The following is a 22,910-nucleotide window of genomic DNA, read 5'->3' as shown; positions in this document are numbered from 1 at the left end:
TGTGCGTGTACGAGATTGATGACACAAATTTAGGTGCCCATTTAGATAATATTGAGAATCCTGTGAGGGAAATAGATTGTTTTCTTTCCTTTCTAAATCCAGGTACCGTTAATTTGGTAACAAACGATTTGTTATATACACCTATATTTTCTAGTGTAATGTCCCGGAATCGCTTTCAGTCTATACTAAGAATGTTACACTTCGCTGAAAATGCTGATCAACCTCAAGTGGATTCTTCTTACAAGGTGCGAGGCGTTTTTTTGCAGGTAAAAAACTAATTTTTTTTTGCTAATAATTTTACGCCATTCCAAAATCTGGTAATCGACGAAAGTTTGGTTCTATTCGCAGGACGGCTGCAGTTTAAACAGTTTATAAGGATCAAACGCCATCGATCTGGAATAAAATTGTTTCTTCTGTGTGACTGTGAAACGGGTTATGTGTTAGAGTTTATCGTTTATGTAGGTAAAAACACCGAAATAAATCATTATGAGGATATCGACCTCTCAGGATCTGTGGTTGCCACTCTTATGAAACCCTACTTGGACAGTAGGGGTCACTCGCTCTTTACTGATAACTGGTACATGTCTCCTAGTTTGTCAAGTTACCTATTTGACCATAAAACTAACTTTTGTAGAACAGTCAAGGTCAACAGAAAACACATGCCTAATTTAGCAGAAAAACTAGAAAAAGGTGCAAATTCCTCAATGTCGAGTTGTAATATGTTGGCACTAAAATGGAAGGATCGAAGAGAGGTCACTATGCTTACTATCATGCACCAAGACAAAATGGTAGAATTGGCTAAAAAAGACAGAAAGACAATTAAATTCATTAAAAAACCAGCTTGTGTAATAGATTACAATATGAATATGGGAGCAGTGGACAGGACTGACATGTTACTAAGTTCCACAGAAAGCGCCAGGAAAACCGTCAAATGGTATAAAAAGCTCTTCTTTCACATATTGGATCTTTCTATTCTAAATGGACATGGAATATACCTTACACAACATCCAGAGAAAACACCATTGGCCCAGTTTCACTTGAATCTTATTCGTCATCTTCTAGACAGGTATGTGGATCTAATCTTGAAATTATCTTGTTACAATGAGATGTTATTTTTAGGTATCATTTACCAAAACATACAACTGTAGTGCCTGTGCGAAACGGTTTTCGTCTTGTAGGTAGACATTTTCCTTTAGGTTTGCTCAACAACAAAGACTCAAGCAAAGAAACGGCGCGAATCAAGGTAGGTACATGTGTCGGGAATGTGACGTGGGTCTCTGCACACATCCTTGCTTTGGTATTTACCATACCCAGGAACAATTCTAATGACTTTGAAAAAATTAATGGCAAATATCGAGCACAATTTTAATAATCAAATCTTGCCCAAGTACTTTCGCTTTCTACAGTATCATCAGGGGCATTTCGTCAAATTTTGGTCAAAGTATGGATTTACTGATAGAGCACAAGCGATATATTCTTTAAAAACCAAATTGTCTGATAACCATGGATAATGGGTAAAGATAACTTTCTACACTGGTTTGAAGATCAATTATTAAAGAACCTTGTACAACCTTCTATAATTGTTATGGACAATGCTTCATATCATAGCATGTTGTTACATAAAATGCCAAATTTAAGCTTTACAAAAGCTCAAAAGTCAAATACAAGAAAAAAATATAGATTTTTCAGTAATTATTACTTTAATGGGAATAAGCTACAATTAAAGGTTAAAATAAATTTATTGACGTTTATTGATCTTTTATAATATTTTAGATTGAACGTATCTAGTTTTCCATATAATTGAAAAGTGAAAAAAAAAATTTTGAAAATGTGTCAACTGTCAAATAAGTCTTCGTGATTTTGTGGTCCTTCTTTTTTACGCGAAAGAATTATTGATTTCTCAAATTTAAAATTAATAGTATTGCACTCGTTATTGGTAGAATAAACTGAACATTCCCGTTCACATCACATCGTAATAGACAATGTGTTAGATTGGATTGAGTTTTCATCGCGATTTTGTTAAGGTCGTTAGCTATGTATTTCGGTTTGTTCACAATGCTCTTTCCAAGATAAGTGATTGTAGCTTGAAGTCAGGCAAGGTAGTAATCGCGGATAAACAATTAAATGCAGAAAAATTTATCGTTAAAAATCTTCAAAAATATGTAAGGTTCTTTCTCTCTCTCTCTCTCTCTCTCCCTTTATTGAAAAATCGAGTGGACTTATATTACAACTACTTTGATTTTTAAATTTGTAATGTATTTTTTTATTTATTTTCTAAAATATAAGAATTTATTTTTTACATTGTATAATAGAAATGTTAAGGGTGTAAAACCTATTTTAAATTGTAATTCGGCAATAATCAAGTAAATATTTTTTTTATTTTATCTATTGATAAAGATTTTTACTTAAAAAAAATAAAAAAAGGTATGTCAGAAGTGGGATTCGAACCCACGCCCACAGAGTGGACCAGAACGCTCGTAACCTGTTTAACAGGTAAGGTTTACCTTGAGTCTGGCGCCTTAGACCGCTCGGCCATCCTGACATATGAAATGAGTTTTCTATATTAGCAATATTATTAAGATGAAATCATAGAATGGTTTTATTTTTATTTTAAAAATACTATTTTTGTTATATCAAAGAATATAGATGTGTATGCGTCTATATTCGCATGATGTTGCAACATTTGTTTTTTTTTATTATCTTTTTGCAGAAGTTAAATCTGAAATGAAACATGCCTAGAAGCAAAGAAAGAGTAAAAAGGAAGGCAGTGGACGAACAGTAGTTGTTCCTGAGAAAGGAAAGGAATGACTTATCGACAGTGGCGCACCCAGAATTTGTATCAGGAGGGATTTTGAAATTTTTTTATGTACTCCATACCTGTGATTTTATCTACCTCCATTTTGAGTACCTAAAATTTGGGTTTTAGTTTAGTTTAAGGTACTAAAGATAGCAGTGCCAAAGATTCAGGTATCTATTATCCTGCCTACAAACTAAAACCACTTTCTCTTGTGCACAGTTGACTGTCGCACGTATCGTACTCCGAAAGTGGGATGTGCGCAGTAAGGATATTTTTGGAACATTCCCTTCTCTTATCTAGATCTTATCTATTGTTCTGAAGCTATTTTGTTGTGGCATTTTAAAGTAATTACTATTTTAATGGGAATAAGCCACAATTGAAGGTTAAAATAAGTTTATTGACGTTTGACATTAATCCAACTTGTAAATACAATACATTTTGGAGACGGCTATCGCCGTATTCCCGTTCTCCTCCGCCAATCCTCCCGGTCCAAGGCATGCTCCTCCTCAAAACCTCTAGATTCCATCGCTCTTCTAATTCCTTCATTCCATGAGCGTCGAGGTCTACCTCTTTTTCTTTTTCCAGGGGGCTTCCATTTGTGAGGTTTTTGGGGCCAACGTTTGTCAGACATTCTCAATAGGTGTCCAAACCATCTTTCTATTCTGTCAATGACCGTTTCTGTAGCATTCATGTTATTTCTTGTAGATTCGTTGGTCTTCCTTTCCTGCCTTGATATTCTAGCACTTCTTCTCAAATAATCCATTTCAGTGGACCGCCAACAATCTTCTCTTCAGGTCTGCATCAATTGTCCGTTCTTTAGACCCATAACAAAGAACTGATTCAACCATGGTTTGCCCTATTCTTTTTTTGTTCCTTTTGGAAATGTTGCGATCCCACCATAAGGAATTCAGAAATCCTACAATTTTACGTCCCAGATTAATTCGGTGTTTAATTTCGGTTTCTCCCAAGCCGTTCTTATCAATGAGTGCAACTAAATATTAAAATTTTTCCACTTGTTTGATGTCCACGTCCTCGTCTATCAACACTTCAAACCTTGCATCTGAATTGATAACTAAATATTCTGTTTTTTTCATGCTGACTTGTAACCAACATTTTACATATTCTCTGTATAGACTCTTTATCGTAAATTCTAGATCATAAGAATCTTGAGCTAGGACGACTTGGTTATCCGCAAAGCTCAGGGAGTACAGTACGTCATTTCCTATGGGCATTCCCATTCGCTGGCAGTGGTTTTTCCAATTTTGGAGAGCTGCCTCAATATATAAATTAAACATTAAGGGTGACATACTGCATCCTTGTTTTAGTCCTTTAGTTACTTTTATTGGCTCTGATAGTCTATTTCCGAATTTTAGGTAAGTAGTGTTATCTCTGTATACTTCTGTGATTATTCCTTAAAGATATGGACTAATGTCGAGTTGTTATAAAGCTTGCCACAATTTAAGTCTTGGAAGTGCTATTCCTTTTTCTATTAATTGTTGGAGTATAAACAAGTTATCAGTGCAAGATCAAAGATCACATATTCAAAGGTCAATAAACTTATTTTAACCTCCAATTATTTAATGGGTTTATTCCCATTAAAATAGTAATTAGATCTTATCCCTGTCGTTGGCCAGGTTGGTGATTCTCTTCTTCTTCTATCTTTTTAATGACTGCTCGAATATATTTGTGAACACTATTCCATCCCTCCGTACTTCCCGTCATCTTCACGATCATCTCTCTTACAGTCACAGGGTTCATACCTATTCCTTTATACATTCTGTTTCTCTCCACTGTACATCTATTATACTCCAGCATTGTGTGAATAACAATGTCGGAATATTCGCAGTATAGGCATTTATCTGTATCTGTCTTTGTGAAGCTATGAAGATATGCCCTAAAACAGACAATCTACCCAGTCCGTTAGGCACGGCATCTTGGTCCACTGGGCAACATCTGACTTGTTGTTCCACTCTTCTTGCCATCTTTCCATTGATCTTTCACTTTTTTCTTTTTTTTATAGCTGTTGTCAAATGCTCTCTTCTCTCATAGAGATTTTTTTTCTACTGCTAACACATGCAGAGGAACACAAACCGTGGTAGTCTACAAGGCCGCCGCAGATACAGTCTTGTAGGCGCATGCTACAACAGACTCGTTCTGTCCACTTTTGTCATAAGCCTAATATTAGGCATCTATATCTAAATTTAATGAAAAATATTATTAATTATTGTGTATTTATACAACAATTATTGTGTTCTACATATTTAAAGTGGTAATTTAATTATTCAATTAGAGGTTTGAATTTTTTGTATTGTGTGTGAAAGACAAGTTACATTTTCCTACTATTCTTTATATATTTTTTACTTTATATGTCTGGAGGGAAGGGGGGTTTAACCCCCAAAACCTCCCCTGGGTGCGCCACAGCTTATCGAGAAGCAGTAAAGGATTTAATATTAGTAGGTCTACGTTAACCAGTCACTCAAAAATTTTTAACAATAATATTGACTACCACTATTTGACAAATTGTGTTGTAAATCAAGTATTTACCACTTGGAAACGAAATGTACCGACTAAATTTTTTTCTACCGCATTTCTACCCCACCAAATCTTTTTTATTCGATACTATTATATTTTTTTATTTTTCCAAGTGGGCCGAAAATTGTTATTACCAAATAACTTAAAACAAATAAACATTTTGCCGAATTGCTTCGAGTAAAATTTTTTTTACACGTATCTCATCGAAGTAAATAGTTTTTCCCTCTTGGTAATTTTTCAAAAAATTTTTCCTTTTCGAGTTATTTGCAATTTTTTGTTGAAAAAAATGCTTTAATTAGTGACTTTTCGGATTTTTTTTTCTAAAAAACTATTTAATGAATTATAATTCTACAAAAATCTTTATAATTTTTAAACCTTCACGTATAAGTAAGAATATTTTGACAAGGAGAAGTGGTTTCTATCTTGCTAAAACCATAGTTTTAAATTTTAATGTCTAAACGCCGCGCGCCTGTATCGCGGCGATTGTACACGCTACACGCTTATATCATATACAGATAGATGGCTCGAAATGCACATTAGAAATATTTGGTTCCACTTTTTGAGCAAGATAAAATCCATTTATCCGTGTCAAAATATTCTAACTTGTACTCCAAGGTACAAAGATTATAAAGCTTTTTATAGAATTACAATTCATTTAGCAATTTTTTTAGAAAATGATTCCGAAAATCAATAATTAAGGCATTTTTTTCAACAAAAATATGCAAAAGCTAATGAGGAAGAGATTGCAGGAGAAGAACAGATCATGAGAGGCTCCAAAAAAAGGCATGCACAAGAACTATCAATCCGCAAACCAGAGGCTACGAACTTAAGTCCCATGACTAGTTTCAACAGAATGAATATTGGGAAATTTTTCACGAACTTAAGAGGTACACAGAAAATATGGTTTATTTCCACCAGATAAAATTTGGAATCGTGATGAAACAGGTTTGAGCACAGTTCGAGGACAATCCAAAATAGTTGCATATAAGAATGTTACAAAAATAGGTAGTGCTACGTCAGCAGAACGAGAATGCTTAGTTACAGTTATTGCTGCGGTAATTGCAATTGGTAATTCATTACCATCAATGACGATATTTCCACAGATTTATTTCAAAGAAAGAATTCTGTTTGGTGGACCGGTAGGATGCATTGGCACAGCAAATCAATCAGGTTGGTTCAACGAAGAGTACTCTTGACGTTTTTAGACGATTTTATGAATGCTGCCAAAAGCTAAAAAGACGAGCTTGATAGTCATGGGTCAAAGACGAATACTTGATAATCATGAGACACATCTTTCTCCAACGGTTATTGACAAAGCATCTGATCAAGATATTGTCATTGGGACTTTCCCTCCTCGTACATCACACAGGCTACAACCCTTGGGCCTATCAGTTTATGGTCCGTTGAAAACATATTATAATCAAGCTGTTAAAGGGTAGCTTTTGAGCAACAAAGAAAAAACCTTTACGTATCTGATGTTTTAGGTACTGCTTACCTAAAAGAGTTACTTCAAACAACATCTTATCAGGCTACCGTAAGTCAGGAATTTATCATTTCAATTAGGGAACTTTCACTGATGACGATTATTTATGTTTTTACGTGACTGATAGGCCCTCAGACGCTTTTAGCCCTGTCATTTCTATTTCCTTAGACACTGGTACTTTAACTTCTTTAGAAGATATGCTTTTGACTTCTTCAGAGCTTGTGTTATGTTCTTTAGTTGCTGAGACATCAACAGTTCTCGAACCCGCTACGTCCGCATCTTCAAATCCTTTTGCAACATCAACGGCTAACAAGAAAAAAATGAAAATATTCCTAAGCCCCAAAGAAGCACAACCTTATCTTAAGACCGAGGCTTAAGAGGAAGAGGCAAGGTAGAAAACCATGAAGAACCGTGAAAAGTCAAAGAAGGACATCAATCAAAACAAAAACTAACACAAAATCTAGGGACATGTTTGAATTACTCTACTGAGTAAAGAGAGCGTAGGCAGATAGTTCGAAATTTAGTGACAAGAGTTTGGACCAGTGGTGCAACTGCACTTGTTGTGGTCGCTAGGTATATATTTTATGTGCGGGTGTAGAAGGAAAAGAATAAAATGCTACATGTTGATACATGAGTGATATTTGTATCAATCGGTCAAATGAACAACCTTTATGTTAATAAAACTTTGTAATAAAAACGCGCTTTCAATAATCAAAATATTCTTGAAACTGAGTGCATTTTTTATAAGTACTGAGGTAACCTTTATTTTGTACTTAGCTCAAGGTACAAGATGCCTGTTCAAAGCATCTGAGCAACGTGTATCATGGACCATTTGACACAAAATTTATTTTGCATTTTTTAAGCTTTTTTTGAATACTTATATCAAATAAACTAAAGCCATTCAGAGTTCTGAAATTCTATTGAAATTGAATTAAAAAATTTACCGCAAAAAGTGGTGTATACAACGGTCACCTCTACTATTAAAAAATAATCAATATTACAAAAAACTGCAAAGGAAAGCATTGGAAAGGATCTATGTTTTAGGAAAATATAATACACTAGACATGTAATCAATTTTTTATTAAAGGCAAAACACACACAAAATTTTTACAAAAATAAAATCACAATATATTCGTCTTTTCTTATTCCTCATCGCTATCCAAGGTACTCATTGCTTCTCATTTTCCACTAAAAAAACATTGAAAATGAATTAGGTTCTTATAACGTGCCATAAAAAAGTATTTATAAAAATTGCAAAATTCGAAAATATACTTCAAAGTACCTATGTTGTCTTGGGGTTTCATCCTTTAAAAGATTTATTTGTTTACACATTAGATATTTGTAGGTACATACATTTTAGCTTTGGTGTTTTATTTAAAAAGTGTGGTACTTACGCTTTTATGTAGTGATAAGAATAATGATAAGAAAATAAATCGTTTAAAATGGAGAAAACTAAGACACACAGACTTTACTTTTACGAAAAACAAAATTTCAAGCAACGATAAAACAGTACTTACTAAGCTCCGGCTTTAGCAGACGATGAAGCAGATGCGAAACTACCAGAACTTCCATAACCACCTCCATGGTGACCACCGCCACCACCTCCGTTGTGTCCACCTCCGCTGTGTCCACCTCCGTTATATCCACCGCCTCCGTTGTGTCCTCCACCTCCGTTATGACCACCTCCACCACTGTGACCGCCTCCTCCTTGTCCTGCACATTTAAACAATGAAAAAGTCATAAAAGTGTAAATTATTTACATCACATTCTTCTTTATCCGATGGCTTTTGTGCTAAATATTCTTTAAATTTTTCTTTAATAAATATATACAGTAAGGTCTCTTTTTATGCGGATTATTTGTATGCGCAGTTTATCGTATTGAAGTCTTCCCCGGCTTTAAGCAATTTTTTTCACCTCTCGTCTTTCCTTTTTGCAACATGTCCCGCCCATCTCCATTTTTGCCCGTTCGATAATGTCTTCCGCTCCGGTTCGTCTATAAACTTCATTGGTTCTTAGTCTATTTCTCAAACTCACTTCAAGCATTGATCTCTTCATTTTATCATCATTGATCATTGAGGCAATCATAGGGAAAGTCACTTTGTTTAATTTGGGCAATATGATTCAAATCACCTCAGTAAGTATCTTTTACTAAGTCGATATCACAACAAAAATAAATTAAACAGAGAATAACTTGCATTGAAAAATGCCAGGCACATTTATCAAATGAAATACTTTTAATAAATAGTTTTTTTGTTAATTATAGTACCGTTCTAAAATATTTTCAAGTGGTTTATTAACCTTCAAATTTTATTTTTCATCAAGTCTTTTATTGCATTTATCCTTCTTAATGAACATTTTAGTGCTAGTTTTACTGTTTGGAATCTTTGGCCTCTACACTGCGGCCTGAAAGATTTTTTGGGTATATCCTATATTTTTTATTGATAACTCCAAATCTACGTTTTTCGGAACGTCTTTTCGCGGTTTCAAAGTGGTTTTTATCTGGTCAGATTCTAAGTAGACATGTTGCAAGTATTTATAGAATTGACGAACAATTGCTCAACAGATAGTCTTCGTGTTAGTATGTCCACTTTGTCCCTTTTACAGAAATGATATCTGAGTGGGCAGTATCCAGTGATAATGCTTGTGATTACGCAGAGTGTAGGTTTCTGAAGTTCTAAGAGTATTTTGCGTAGCGATTAGGGGGTTATTTTTAGCCTTTTTCTTTGTATTAAAGCTTAAAGTATGTTTGCTAAATAGGCTACACTAAAGTTCCTTTTGCTATTTTCGGACATTTTGTACCGTACGGCTTTCGGTTTACCTCAGAATGGCTTTGGTATACCGCAGTGAAAGGAGTATTCGATTTTTCGTCAACTCAAATCTGTCATCAATTTCATTATGCTCTCTCACCTAAAACGAACTTCCCATGGTATATTGGACCATTTTATTAAGTGATTAGCATTCCTAGAGATTTCAATTATCACTCCATATTGTTAAGATCTCCCGTTAATTTGAACTAATTTCAGCTTTTAAACAGTCAAAAAATCGCAGTTTGTTTTCCCCTTTATGTATATTTCTAATCCATCGTTGACCTTTCTGTCTCAAATATAAACTGCAAAGTGGTAACCACAATACATTTTTTGACCAAACATCTTTGATCCAATAGTGTTTTGTATTAAGTAATTACTATTTTTCTGCGTATTTTTAATAACGACGTTAACATATTTTCATAGATTTCCCTTTTTTGCAGACTTTTACATAACTTGAATCTGGAAAAAGACAAAGCCTTTTATACGAGTAGATCAGGACACGAAAGCCTGACTATTTCCTTCTTTTTGTCCATGTTTAACTAAATTCTAAACAGATAAATTAGGATTCTTACCGCCTCCGCCACCCCATCCACCGCCACCTCCGGCTCCGCCTCCTTGTCCACCGCCGCCGCCCCATCCAGCTCCACCGCCGCCGCCCCATCCTCCACCGCCTCCTTTACCGCCTCCTTGGCCACCGCCGCCGCCCCATCCCGAACCACCTCCGCCACCTTTACCACCTCCTCCTCCACCGCCCCATCCTCCGCCACCTCCGGCTCCACCGCCACCGCCTCCGGGACCGTAGCCGCCTTTGTTGTAAGAATTTCTTCTTACTCTAAGGACATTCTGAAAAATAAATAAAAATTATGTTAATATTTAGTGTATCTACTAGTATATTTAAGAGTATCACGTTAAATTCAGAAAAATTCGTCCTGCCTGTAGAAAAATGGTTAAGGTTACCTAATGCCATTCCCTCTTTCTGAACACACACACACGCAGAAAAATGCCTAGCATATTTTATACTGTTCTGTACAAAGACGGCAGTCCCATGTCATAGCAATCAGAGATGTTATGGAGCTTCCCTACTTTCTTTCCATCCCAAGATTATTTTTTTCTCTAAAAGATTAGCCTGGTTGCTTGCGTTTTCTCTTGGTATGCTATGTCCAGTCGACTTCAATTGCTCGTTCTTCTTGATATGCAACTCGTATTTGTCACTGCATAGATTTATTCTAGAGCCAAGAAAAGGATTGTTGTCTTACACTGGGATTTGATTTTGTATAAAATGAACATTATTAATACAAAGGCTGAATTGGATTAGTTTACATCTATAGAATCACCACTTTGTTCAAAAATTAGTGTGTTAAGATCGATGTTTAGCTCTGAATGGTTTATAATTTTTTCTTTTGCAATTATTTAATTTTTTTTCTTCTTTCGTCTTCAGTATTGCCGTATTTTTCTATTTACATTCTATTTACATTTGTATCTCTAGAAAAATACGAGTTTTTTCAGAGATACTGTAAATATCACCTAGTTATTTCTTTTAGGATTTTCGTACACTCCACTTGATATCTCATACTAAATTTGACATTAAGAAAAATATATGCAAAGTATGCAGGACAGTAAATATTTCTATTTTTTGCCCATAACCATAACCTCATGTGTTTACACAAAAGATATTCACAAAAACTTTATCATTGGAGAAAACTGCAAAAACTAAACTATATTATGGCAATGTTATGTTATGACTTCTCACAAAAGGGTAACCATTTTTTAAGATATTTAAATGAAATAAATGTTTTGATGACTTATTTACAGAGCTGTCAATAGGTAGAATAAAATTTCATTCATACTCCATACAAAAGTAATAATCAAATATTGCACTTAATCATTATTTGTCTTAGTTCTAAACTGAGATGATTATTGCAAAGAAATATCTTCATTTTCATAAAAGCATGTCTGAATCTAGTTGCTCCGGTATGACAGTTCCCAAATATGTAATTTTGTGAACTTTTTCAACTTGGACTCAATCTAAACTATTTGCGATATGCTGATGACAAGAAAAATATGATAAAAGATGAACTGTGATAAAAATAAAACTATGAACCACCACAACGAAGACCTAAATATTATACAGTGAAATATACAAACTTAGAACAATTCGATGAATATGTACACTACTTAAGGCATATCACAAAACTAAACAAGGAAAATCAGGAAGAGATTAGAAGAAGGAGCCGATTGGCTTGGGCATCATTTGGTAAACTCTCATATATTGAAGAACAAAAAATACCATCAGGATCTTAAAATGAGGGTTTTTGATAAGGGTGTACTACCTGTTCTTACATATGACTGTCAAATCTGAACATTTACTAAGGATAATATAGAAGAAAAGTTAAAACGCAAAGATCTATGGAAAAACATATGCTAAACAGTTGTCTAATAGGAAAAGAAACAGCTGGATTCATAGTAGAACTAAATTAAAAGAGTACTAAGTAGCACAAGTTACATGGAAGTTTCCTGGGCATACCTTAATATGAAAGGATAATCGATGGAACAAAATAATTATACATTGAAGACCTTGGAATCGTAAACGTCAAAGAGGAACATCACAACTTAAGGTCAAATGACATTAAACAAAATGCTGAATCGAGATGAATGCAATAAATGGCGCAAGATATAGAACTCTGGCAAAATGAGAGAAAGGGGTTTTGTCCAAAGATGGATATTCTTGACTGATTAGATAGATATGTAATGTAGAGTATTTAGATTAGGATAATCAGATAACTATCCTAAAGTTTCTAGAAGGTATAAGGAATAAAAAAGAGGATAAATTCTGGACTCAACAGTTTAAGAAAATTATCTAGCAGTTAACCAGTTATAGAAGATTAGAGAAAATATTGGAGAACTCTGATATTCAGCGCCATTTGGATATTGATGATAATTTGTTTAAATCACAGCAATAAACTTGAAAACTAAAAACTAATAAAAATTTTGAAAAATTTACCTCGAGCTCTGCTGTTTGGATCGCTGCCACAAGGCATAACGACACAATTGCAACCACCACAAACCACTTCATGTTTGTCTGAATGCAATGTGGATTCTCAGTCTATTTATACCAAATCTTCTCTTTTTTGCAAAGGTTTAATATAATGACGTAACCTTCGTATTAAGCTGAAGAAAAAATTTACGTATTGTTATCGTTTCTGTTAAAATTATACTAGTGGAGTTACTATGAAATAGTATGGTGGATTAGTACTTAGTATTATTAGTTATCTGAAAAGTAATAAATTTTATTGTGTGTTTTATGTTTGTGGTAATTTTGTAGAAATAATAATTAAATATTATATCCGTTTTAAAAATGTATTAGATAATATATCGTTAACTTATATTAATCATAGCATAATTATAACATTATTATCATTGGCTCCTCAACCCTTTTTGAGCTTGGGTTATTTAAAAATTCATCTTCATTCTAATCAATTGATCATCGTCTTTCATCCTTTATATATTAGCCCAGTCTGGTTATGCAAAAATCATCGAACTCACGTCAAAATTTTTAACCTGTTATTATTAACCTGTTATTATAAATGCCACACCAGACGTTCGTCTTAAATGAATATTGGTCAGATCACCGGCGACAATGTAGTAATGAGACCGCCCATTTGATAAAATGTTGCTTCATCGGAAAAAAACTATATGCCTCATAAAAAAGGGTCCTCGTCTAACTCCTCCTGGACGATAAAATACCTTTCTTTCAATGTGTAAATGTTTTTTTTCTAAATGGCTTATATTTATTTAGTTTTAAAATTCTTACTATTTTATTTTTACTTACAGTTTGTTGCATCGACGGTTTCCTCTTGCGCAATGAGAGTTTTTGGATTTGCTATTACAGACAACATTTTAGTTCAAACGCGTATTCTTATCGGCAGCCAGCTTTTGGCGTTTTCAATTAAAATTATTTTTTATACTTCAAGTACTCTTAATTTATTTACTATTTTTGTAACAGTGGAATTTCTATTTAATAGGGATGTCTATTATTAAAAATAATAGCTGCTTTTCTATGTGTTTTATAATGTTGTTGTTGTTGTTTGTTGTTTTTATATGACTGCGGACACTTCGTCAATCTTCCAATTTTACTCATTTTTTCATTAGTCAATGTTCCGTATACAATCTTATCCTAAATATATTATCTCTAATATGTATTAATCTCTAATATATAGTCTTTTTTTGGTAATGTGTTTCTAGTTTTTTTTCTATTAGGTGCTTTTTAGTTATTTATATATAAAATAGTTGATGAGGTCCTCAGAGTTCCACAGCAAACTCTTCTGGTTTTATAATGTTCTCCCACAATCAAAACAATTTCAATCTTATTTTCTGTACTTAATATTGCAGGCATTTCTACTAAATTTTATAAATATTTTCCAACAAATTTGTCTAAATACAACTGATGTTTTGAAAGTAAATATCAAGCATGTCTTGCTAACAAATCATTTATGTTTATTAGTGTATCCCAGATTACACGTAACTATAGGTATTGTAGAAAAAAATGTGGATATATCGAGGCATTAGTAGAATCAGAGAAAATTAAATATCTATTCATTTTTGGTCAATGTTATATTGGGGACCTGTTTTTTTCTAAGAGGGGAGCTTAGGAGAGATACAGTATCTGGCGTAAGGGTAGGGTTGCCAAGCCCTGAAGTAGTCTGTTTTTTACTGGGAACTGTAAAATAGTACTACCCGCTACCCCTTGCCTAATACTAGTGTCAATAAAAACTATTTTTGATTTGGGGTTGAGAATTTTCATGCGCGTGGGTGGGTTTTTTAAGTATATCTGTGCTAATCGTACCACTTTCATGAACTCCTATTTCCTCCATTGCCATTCACAAAACATATCTGCTTATATAATCGTGTGCTTATTTAAAACCTATAAAGATTTGATATTTGTATTCCCTATGCTTTTGCAAAATCTGACGACGAATAATAGTCTAGTTTATGGTGGATTTTCCAGGTATAAAGCCACACTGGTAATCGTATGTTATATATTTGACGTAGAGAATTAATCTTCGCAGTAATATTATATTATCTTTAAACATTACTTTAAATGTTGTATTAACTAAAGACATTTGTCTATAATTCCTACGTAAGTTTACCTCTCTTTTTGTGACTGTGGCTTGGCTTTTATGCCTTTCATGTCTTTGAACGCCATCTAAGTCAGGAGCTTTATGATTTTTTAGAGTCAAAATTGCCTGCCTGCTTCGTTCAGCGTTGGTGTTACTATCTCAGATTCAGCTTACTGGTAGTCCCTTTGTTTATGTCATTGTTGGCTTATTGGTTTATAACAGTTGCTTGAAGTATTCTCTCCATTGAGAACATATTTCCTTAATCTGTAAGCAATTGTCCTGTCTCATCTTCTATAAGGCTTAATTACTTTTAACTTCCTGTAAAACTACCGAGACTGCCCGGTGCTATGTTTTTCTATATGTATTATGTATTTTAAGTATAATTTATTATTTTTCCTTTTTTTCCGAAGTTTTCTCGTTTGTGCTCTAATTCTATCATATTCTTCCCTGTTCTCTTATCTAAATCTTGTTAATAACTCTAATGCTTTATTGTCCTTTCCTTCATAGGATGCTTAATATATTTTGACATTTCTGCTTTATGATCAGCTCTGAATTTGATACTTATTCTTCCATTGCCTGGAATTCGTTTTTTAGGTTTAATTGAAATATCTGTTAATTATCTAATTATCTGTTATATATTTAAAGAAAGATTATGATACTGAAGAAAAATAAATTGGTGAAAATTAACGCACCAAAACCCACTAAAATATAATAATTCTAAGCTAGTTGATAATCGTTAATGAATTTACTTAAATGGAAACAATTCCAAACAACATTAAACCCATTAATATAGGTATAAAATTAAGATAAAATCTCTGTGAATTACTTGTCAAGGTTAGTATTAGAGAATTGATGAGAGAGATTAAAAGTCTTTTTGAAATCTCAAAAATTTGATTTTTGGATATTAGCAACGCAATAGAAGATTGTATGTAAATAGAAGGTAAATATATAGCTAAAGATTCATCAATTTTATTATTATTTAAAAAAAATATATATTAATAATTTACAGTATTTATGGTATCTTCTTCTTCTTCTTCCTACTTTATAAATAGGCTTAATGCCTGTTTTACTTCGGTTTTTTGCCTCAATTGACGTTGTCTGACCATCTTTTCCTCGGTCGTCCCAATGATCTTCTTCCATTTGGCGATTTGTCTCTTGCTATTCATACTATTCTATTTTCTGTCATTCTTTCGATATGTTGATTCCATTCCACTTTTCTTCTTTTGGCCCACGCGTTTATTTCCTCTATACCACATATCGCTCGTATTTCCTCACTTCTTACTCTGTCTCTTAGAGTTTGGTTTGTTATTTTTCGTAAAACTTTCATTTCTGTTGTTTCCAGTAGTCTTTGTGTTTTCGCCGTATCTGCTCTTGTTTCCGCTGTGTACGTCATTATCGGTCTTATTCTGTCTGTTGTATATCTAACACTTCAGCGCAAAACTTTTTCTCTTCGAGAGTTGTTTTAATTATAATATTTACTATTCTGTGGCATTGTTGGATGGTTGAGTGTTCTCGTCTAAATCCGAATGGGTGTTGTAGTATAATTTCGTTTATGGGAACAACTTGCTCGATTTCACGTAACGGTAGACTTTCTAATACTTTCGACATTATTGGGAGTACGGGCCTATGGATTTGCTTACGTTGTGGGCTTATCAGATTTCAGAATCATAGTAACTTGATCAAATCCATTTTATTCCAATTCCATTGTAGTGGAAAGTATCGAAGACGTAGTATGCTGTTGTATATTATTGTTAATAACACCACTGCTTTTCTCGGTAGCTTCTGAAGTAATTCTCCTGTTATCAAATCCTCGCCAGGAGCTTTATCTCCGTTATTTTGGATCCATCCTAAGATCCATTATTGACTACATTATCATGAACCACAAAAGCTCCATCAAAGTGAAAGACATCAGAGTGAAAAGAGGGGCAGAGTGTGGAACAGATCACAAACTTGTGGTGGCATGGATGGAATTCCCCTATATCTGGACAAAACAAAAACATACATCGATTGTTACAACGGGAACGACAATAAACGAAAAGAGGCTCAAATTACATCTATTGCAGGAAGAATCAATAAAAGATTTATACAAAAGAAGACTAGACCAAAAACTAGAAGAATTCAGATATGACACGTTAGATGAAATGCATGAACACATAAAAACCTGCCTGATTTCAGCGGCCTTAGAAGCTCTTGGAGAAGACGACCAAAGGAACATCCATCAGAATATCAAATTAAGGGAAGACACATTGAAATGCATAAAAGAAAAGAAAAAACTACACATAAAATACCTAAACACCAAAAAACAGGAAGACTTAGACCTATATAGAGCGAAAAACAGAGAGGTAAAGAAAAGAGTAACAAATGAAAAGAACGAACGATGGGAACAAGCATGCACAGAGATAGAACGACATATCGGAGGAACGAGAAATTCAGAATCATGGCGAATATTAAAAGCACTTCAACGAAATAAGACAGAGAAAACCCAGATCGGCAAAATTAGTGAAAACGAGTGGCAAGAATACTACGTAGAACTACTTACAGAAAACCGTCCCCAATTTCAGGAAGAGAATATAGAACATGCAGGAAATGGGGCATACGACCAGATAGAAATAAGCCTGGCAGAAGTTAAGAGAGCAGTCAAGACATTGAAGAACAAAAAAGCCAAAGGACCCGGAGGAATACCAAACGAACTAATTAAAAACGGAACGGAAAAGTTATTCCGCATGCTACATAGAATGTTCGAAAGAGGACTAAATGGAGAAGAAATACCTGCGGAATGGACACAAGCATACATCACATCCATACATAAGAAAGGAAACAGGAAAAAATGTGAAAACTATAGAGGAATTAGTATAATATCGTCGGTAGGTAGACTTTACGGGAAAATTATTAAAGAAAAACTAGAAACTGAAATAATAGGAAAAATTGGAGAAGACCAAGCAGGGTTCACAGTAGGAAAATCATGCCTAGATCATACGTACACATTAGAACAACTGATAGAGAAGAAAATGGCAAAAGGTAGACCGGTCCATCTGGCCTTTGTTGATCTAAAGAAAGCATATGACTCAATACCTAGAGTCAAATTATGGGAAGCAATGAATGATCTCGGAATCCGACAAACACTAATAAAAGCAGTTAAAGCACTATACAAAGAAAACAAAGTAGCTATTAAATGTGGAAATAAAGCCTACAATCCATTTAAGACGACAAAAGGACTTCTACAAGGCTGTGCTACGTCCCCTACTCTGTTTAAAATATTCTTGGAAAAGACACTCAAACCATGGAGGAGAAAGTGCGAAGGAATGGGCATACCAGTAAGAGACGAATACCTATACACCTTAAGTTTTGCCGACGATCAAGTAGTCATCGCACAAGATGAAGAAGATCTCAGCTTTATGCTCAGAAAACTAGAAGAAGAATATAACAACAACGGAATGGAAATAAACTTAGAGAAAACCGAATACCTAACAACAGAAAACAAGGATATGAGAAACCTAGAGATAGACGAGGGAAGACAAATAAATGGAACAGATAAATTCAAGTATTTAGGAACCATAATATCGAACCAGGGAACAACAGAAGAAGATATAAACAACAGACTGAGACAAACAAGAAACTGTATAAGACAACTAAACTCAGTGTTGTGGGATAAGAACATTACGATAAAGACAAAAAAGAGAATATATAACACCCTGACAAGAAGTATCCTGACATATGGGTCCGAAAACTGGACAATAAACAAGAGAAATAGAGGTAGAATAAGAGCAGTAGAAATGGAGTTCCTGAGGAGAAGCTGTAGACTTACAAAAAGAGACAGAATTGAAAACGCAGAGATTAAGCGGAGAATGGGAGTGCAATCAGACATAATCGACTATATAGAGGAGAAGAGACTATCCTGGTACGACCACGTCAGAAGAGCGGACAGAGGACGCTGGATAAACAAAATCACAGAATGGAGCCCGATTGGAAGAAGAAAGAGAGGAAGACTCCGAAGGTCATTCAGAGATGAAATCGACGAGGCTATGGAGAAAAGAACCCTGCGAGATGGAGACTGGAATGACAGGGAAAATTGGAGAAAACGGTTGAGTGAAGGAAGACAGTGAAAACTGTGGAAATCCTTAGTAGTAGTATTTTGGAGTAACGGTGTATAAGTTATCTGCAATTGATATATTCTTATATTATCGATAGATATAAATTGATTTATACGTATAAAAATTTTATTGGATACATTTTTTTATAAAGCAATCAGGAATAGAAATAAATATTACCGAATTATCTAAGTTTCTGTACCCTTTTTGTATTTTTTTGCGTTTTGTCAAGCCTGTTTATTTTTTTATGGTATAATCTCATAGTACTTTTTAAAAGTGGAATGTGCTGACTGTTTACATTGGTTTTAACTTCTTTTCTTATTAATTATATAACATTGCTACTAAATAATTCTGAAATACGTTAATTCAATAAACAATTTGGTAATATCTTTAAAAATGACAGCAACCACTGTCGCCGTTCTGAGCCAGTTGCTGCGTCACTAGCAATGGGAAAAACGTTTTTTTATATTTATTTATATTTTATGAGCCTATTAAGGGCATTTCATGATGTTCCTTATTCAAAACTTAATAAAAAATATAAACAATCTAAAATTTACTAAAACTTCGTGCATATTTGTCGAAATATGCAGGAAGCTATTATGGGGTCAAAGCTTTTTGTTAATGGGAAGCTTTTTATGATTTACTTGTCTTTGGTGTACAATAGATTGTATTTTAATCCACTCTACTATTTCGAGACAACAAATTCGATTTGATTTAAGCACCTACCAACAAAAAACCGTTCAAGTTCAAGAGATTCTATTACAAAAAATTAGTCTTATACGATGCTAAGTAATCGCGCTGTAAAATCCCGGCAAAAGTAATCTACAGAAATATTTGTGTAATTACAACCGAATAATTATTGTAAAGAAAAACAAAAATTGCTTATTGATGTATAACGAGTAATTGCTGCAAGAATGGTATCTAAATGTTGTGATAATTGAACATTAATTGCATATTCTAAGTAAATGCATCATAAAAGATAATAACTAAGAGATATTGAGTAACCATTGAATATACACCAGAGGCGATTATCATAAAATAAATTAGTAATTCACTCATGTTTATACCTATTCCAAGTATTCTTCTTCGGGTGTTCTTCTTTTAATATATATATATATATATATTATATATATATATATATTATATATATATATATATATATATATATATATATATATATATATATATATATATATATATATTGTGACCCATTATATATAAGACGTATGTACACTAGATCAAAAAATTAACGGGATAACGGGGTTCTTTAAGAAAAAAATATAACGCTATCTAATTCGCTGGGAATTATTACGAATTCATTAATACTATACAACTACCAACAATAAAAAAAAAATTTAATGTTATTTAAAATCGTCACCATCCTATCTAGATTGCGACTTAGGCATTCTGCACACGAAGCGTATCATCATAGTTGCAAAGATGTCAAGTGATGAAGAGGACTTACTTTTGTTAAATTATCTTCGCCACCGCTAAAAAAAAAGAAACAAAGGAAATTTTGGGTGCATCCTTATATCTACAAAAGACACAAATTTTACAGAATGTCTAAAAATACATTTAAAGAATTGGTGTTAATTGTAGGTCCTGCCATTCAAAAGAACAATACTAACATGCGTGAGTGTGTTAGTTCAGAAGAAAGACATGATAACACTTAAGTAAGTAAAAGACGTACTATATCTAGGTATATTTATTAATAAAATATTACATTAATATTTGTAAACAACTATGTTATTGCATATTGGTCGAAGGAGGAGAAATGTCATCAGTAGTAATTGTGCTGCAATTACTTCTATGAAATGAAGTTGTGGCAACATCATTGGGCGAAGAATCGGGTGTGCCGACTGTATTCATTGAAAATCCACTTGAGGTGTGTGATGCTGATTCGTGGTGGTGATAGTCTATTCTTGAAGTATCGTGTATCGGAAAGTGTTGAGTTAGATTATTTTGTTCTTGTTGTCTGATTAACTGTTCAAATAACGTTAGAGTTTGTATTTTGAACGTTCGTAAATTTTTGCCAGATAGGCTTTTTACATCAGGAAGTAAACTTACCGAAAATCCTGGAGGAACGAAGTAGACGACGTCATGAGTAAGAGAGGCCTAAACGATGGAGAATGGAACAACAGAGAGAGATGGAAACGGTTGAGCGAGGGAAGGCAGTGGATACTGTAGAATCCCTAAATATATATAGTTAACTTAAAAGAAACATCTTTCGATCATCATCTGGTGATTCCAGGGTATTCCTATCTTTTTTTTATTTACATATTGTAAAACTAATACATTTTTTCTTTTTTCTCTGGCTACAGATAGTTTCCTGAACACGTTTTGATGATTTGATTACTGAAGTGTTATTATTTTCTTCAATATTGTTTTCAGCTATGTTTTCGTTTGGCGGTGCTTGAGATGATTCGTCTTCATCTAGCTGCGTCAATACCTCAGTGTCTGGTAGCGAAATATTTTCAGTATTTTCTAAATGTTGGACCGGTCTTATATATGGCAATACAAACTGCATAACGTCTCGTGCAAGTAGTAAGGTTTTTTTGCTTTTGCTGAAGAGCCAGATGGGGATGGTTTTAGGCTCCGGACAAACCCGTTGCGAATGTTCTTCCATTTTTCTTTACAATTAGCCTCTGCAAAGAGTAAATATTGTAAGAATATGTATACAAGCTAAAATTTAGTTGTTATACATTTTCACTTTTGTTTTTTGTTTCAGGTATTTAGCTACTTGCTGCACATTTGCTGCCCTAGCTTTATATTTTCAAAGAGGTGAACGTACCATTGGATTAATTATAGAAGAAACTACAAATGCCATATGGAATTCGTTAAAAGAACTATATATGGTATTACCAAATAAAGAAAAATGGAAAGATTTTAGCACAGAGATTTTTTGAATTATGGCAATTACCAAACTGTCTAGGGGCGGTCGATGGAAAACACATTAAAATTACAAAATATCCAAATTCAGGATCTTCAAATTTTAATTATAAAAATTATCATTCTGTTATTTTACTGGGTTGCTGTGATGGTGATGGTATCTTTACTTTAATATAATGTGGGTATGCTGGACGAAAGAGCGACGGCGGCATCTTTCGGGTGTCGACATTTGGTCATTGGTTGGAAAGCAACAATACTTTACCACCGTCAACTGCACTTCCTCATGATGAAAGTGACGAAAGTTCCCATACTATTTTGCAGCAGACGCCGCATTTCCTCTAAGAAAAAATGTCATGAGACCATACCCTGAAAGAAATATTGATAATAAAAACCGAATTTTCAATTACAGACTTAGTCGAGGTAGAAAAACTATAGAGTGCACATTTGGAATGATGACTCAAAAATTTCAGGTTTTGTTGACAGCTATCAGATGTCGACAAAACGAAACTATTATCTCAATAATCCAGTGTGATTGTAGATTATACAATTTGTTTCTAAAAAAGGACGGTGCATTGTATACAGTACCTTCTCAGCACTTACTACAACACAAAATATCCCACAAAATGTAAGAAATGTGCCAGACATGGATAACTTAAATATAGATGAAAATTCTTTACCTCAAAATTTACAAAATTACTTGGCAAATTATCTTTTATTACAAAATATTGCTTTACCATGACAATGGAATTATTGTTTATGAAATATGAAAATTAATTTAATCAATATATACTTTACTTACTTTACTTAATCAGTAGACATATTTGTACCTTTCGGTGTTGGGCCGTTTAAAATACAATTCATTAAATTACAATATTTGACAGTCTTCTGAGGTGTCCTAGCTCTTAACGAACTTTCTCCATTCCTTCCTATTGGATGCCATCTGTGTTGCTTCCTGCCAAGTTTTACCCTTACTCTGCAGTATCTGCGAGATGTTACTGTTCCATTCTTTAATGGGTCTTCCTCTTCTGTTCTTCTTTATTGGTTTGGCGTCCCACACTCTTTTTACTTGTCTATTATTGTCCATCCGGGTTAGATGTCCGAACCATGCCAATATTTTCTCTTTGATTGACTCGAGTATCGGTTTGATTTTGAGTCTTTCTCTTATTTCTTCATTTCTGATTCTATCAGTTCTTTTTA

At 33.8% G+C, this 22,910-nt stretch overlaps 1 protein-coding gene, 1 non-coding gene and 2 pseudogenes across 2 annotated transcripts; 1 reads left to right on the top strand and 3 right to left on the bottom strand.

Annotated features, from left to right (window-relative positions):
- Nucleotides 1-2,427: 2,427 nt before the first annotated feature.
- On the bottom strand, nucleotides 2,428-2,542 carry TRNAL-CAA (transfer RNA leucine (anticodon CAA)). The gene is made up of 2 exons: nucleotides 2,505-2,542; nucleotides 2,428-2,472 (listed from the first exon to the last, which is right to left on the bottom strand). It is a non-coding gene; the product is annotated as a tRNA-Leu (tRNA).
- Nucleotides 2,543-7,877: 5,335 nt separating this feature from the next.
- Nucleotides 7,878-12,780, bottom strand: LOC140446976 (uncharacterized). The gene is made up of 4 exons (XM_072539572.1): nucleotides 12,621-12,780; nucleotides 10,192-10,462; nucleotides 8,330-8,525; nucleotides 7,878-8,000 (listed from the first exon to the last, which is right to left on the bottom strand). The coding sequence occupies exons 1-4, from the start codon at nucleotides 12,690-12,692 to the stop codon at nucleotides 7,991-7,993; spliced, it is 549 nt and encodes a 182-aa protein (XP_072395673.1). The 5' UTR covers nucleotides 12,693-12,780; the 3' UTR covers nucleotides 7,878-7,990.
- A 7,484-nt stretch (nucleotides 12,781-20,264) lies between these two features.
- Nucleotides 20,265-22,473, top strand: LOC140446975 (uncharacterized; annotated as a pseudogene).
- Nucleotides 20,571-21,476, bottom strand: LOC140446131 (uncharacterized; annotated as a pseudogene).
- Nucleotides 22,474-22,910: the final 437 nt, after the last annotated feature.

The sequence above is a fragment of the Diabrotica undecimpunctata genome, chromosome 7 (genome assembly GCF_040954645.1).
Source record: "Diabrotica undecimpunctata isolate CICGRU chromosome 7, icDiaUnde3, whole genome shotgun sequence".
Taxonomy (NCBI): Eukaryota; Metazoa; Arthropoda; class Insecta; order Coleoptera; family Chrysomelidae; genus Diabrotica; species Diabrotica undecimpunctata.
The sequence above is the reverse complement of the archived record's forward strand: the minus strand, read 5'-3'. Positions and strand labels throughout refer to the sequence as shown.

Excerpts from the sequence above, each read along its gene's own strand:
- LOC140446976 (XM_072539572.1), bottom strand. The coding sequence starts at position 12,692 with ATGAAGTGGTTTGTGGTGGTTGCAATTGTGTCGTTATGCCTTGTGGCA. Across the intron at positions 10,463-12,620 it reads TCCAAACAGCAGAGCTCGAG|AATGTCCTTAGAGTAAGAAG; the intron begins GTAAATTTTTCA and ends TTTATTTTTCAG. Across the intron at positions 8,526-10,191 it reads TGGATGGGGTGGCGGAGGCG|GACAAGGAGGAGGCGGTCAC; the intron begins GTAAGAATCCTA and ends TTAAATGTGCAG.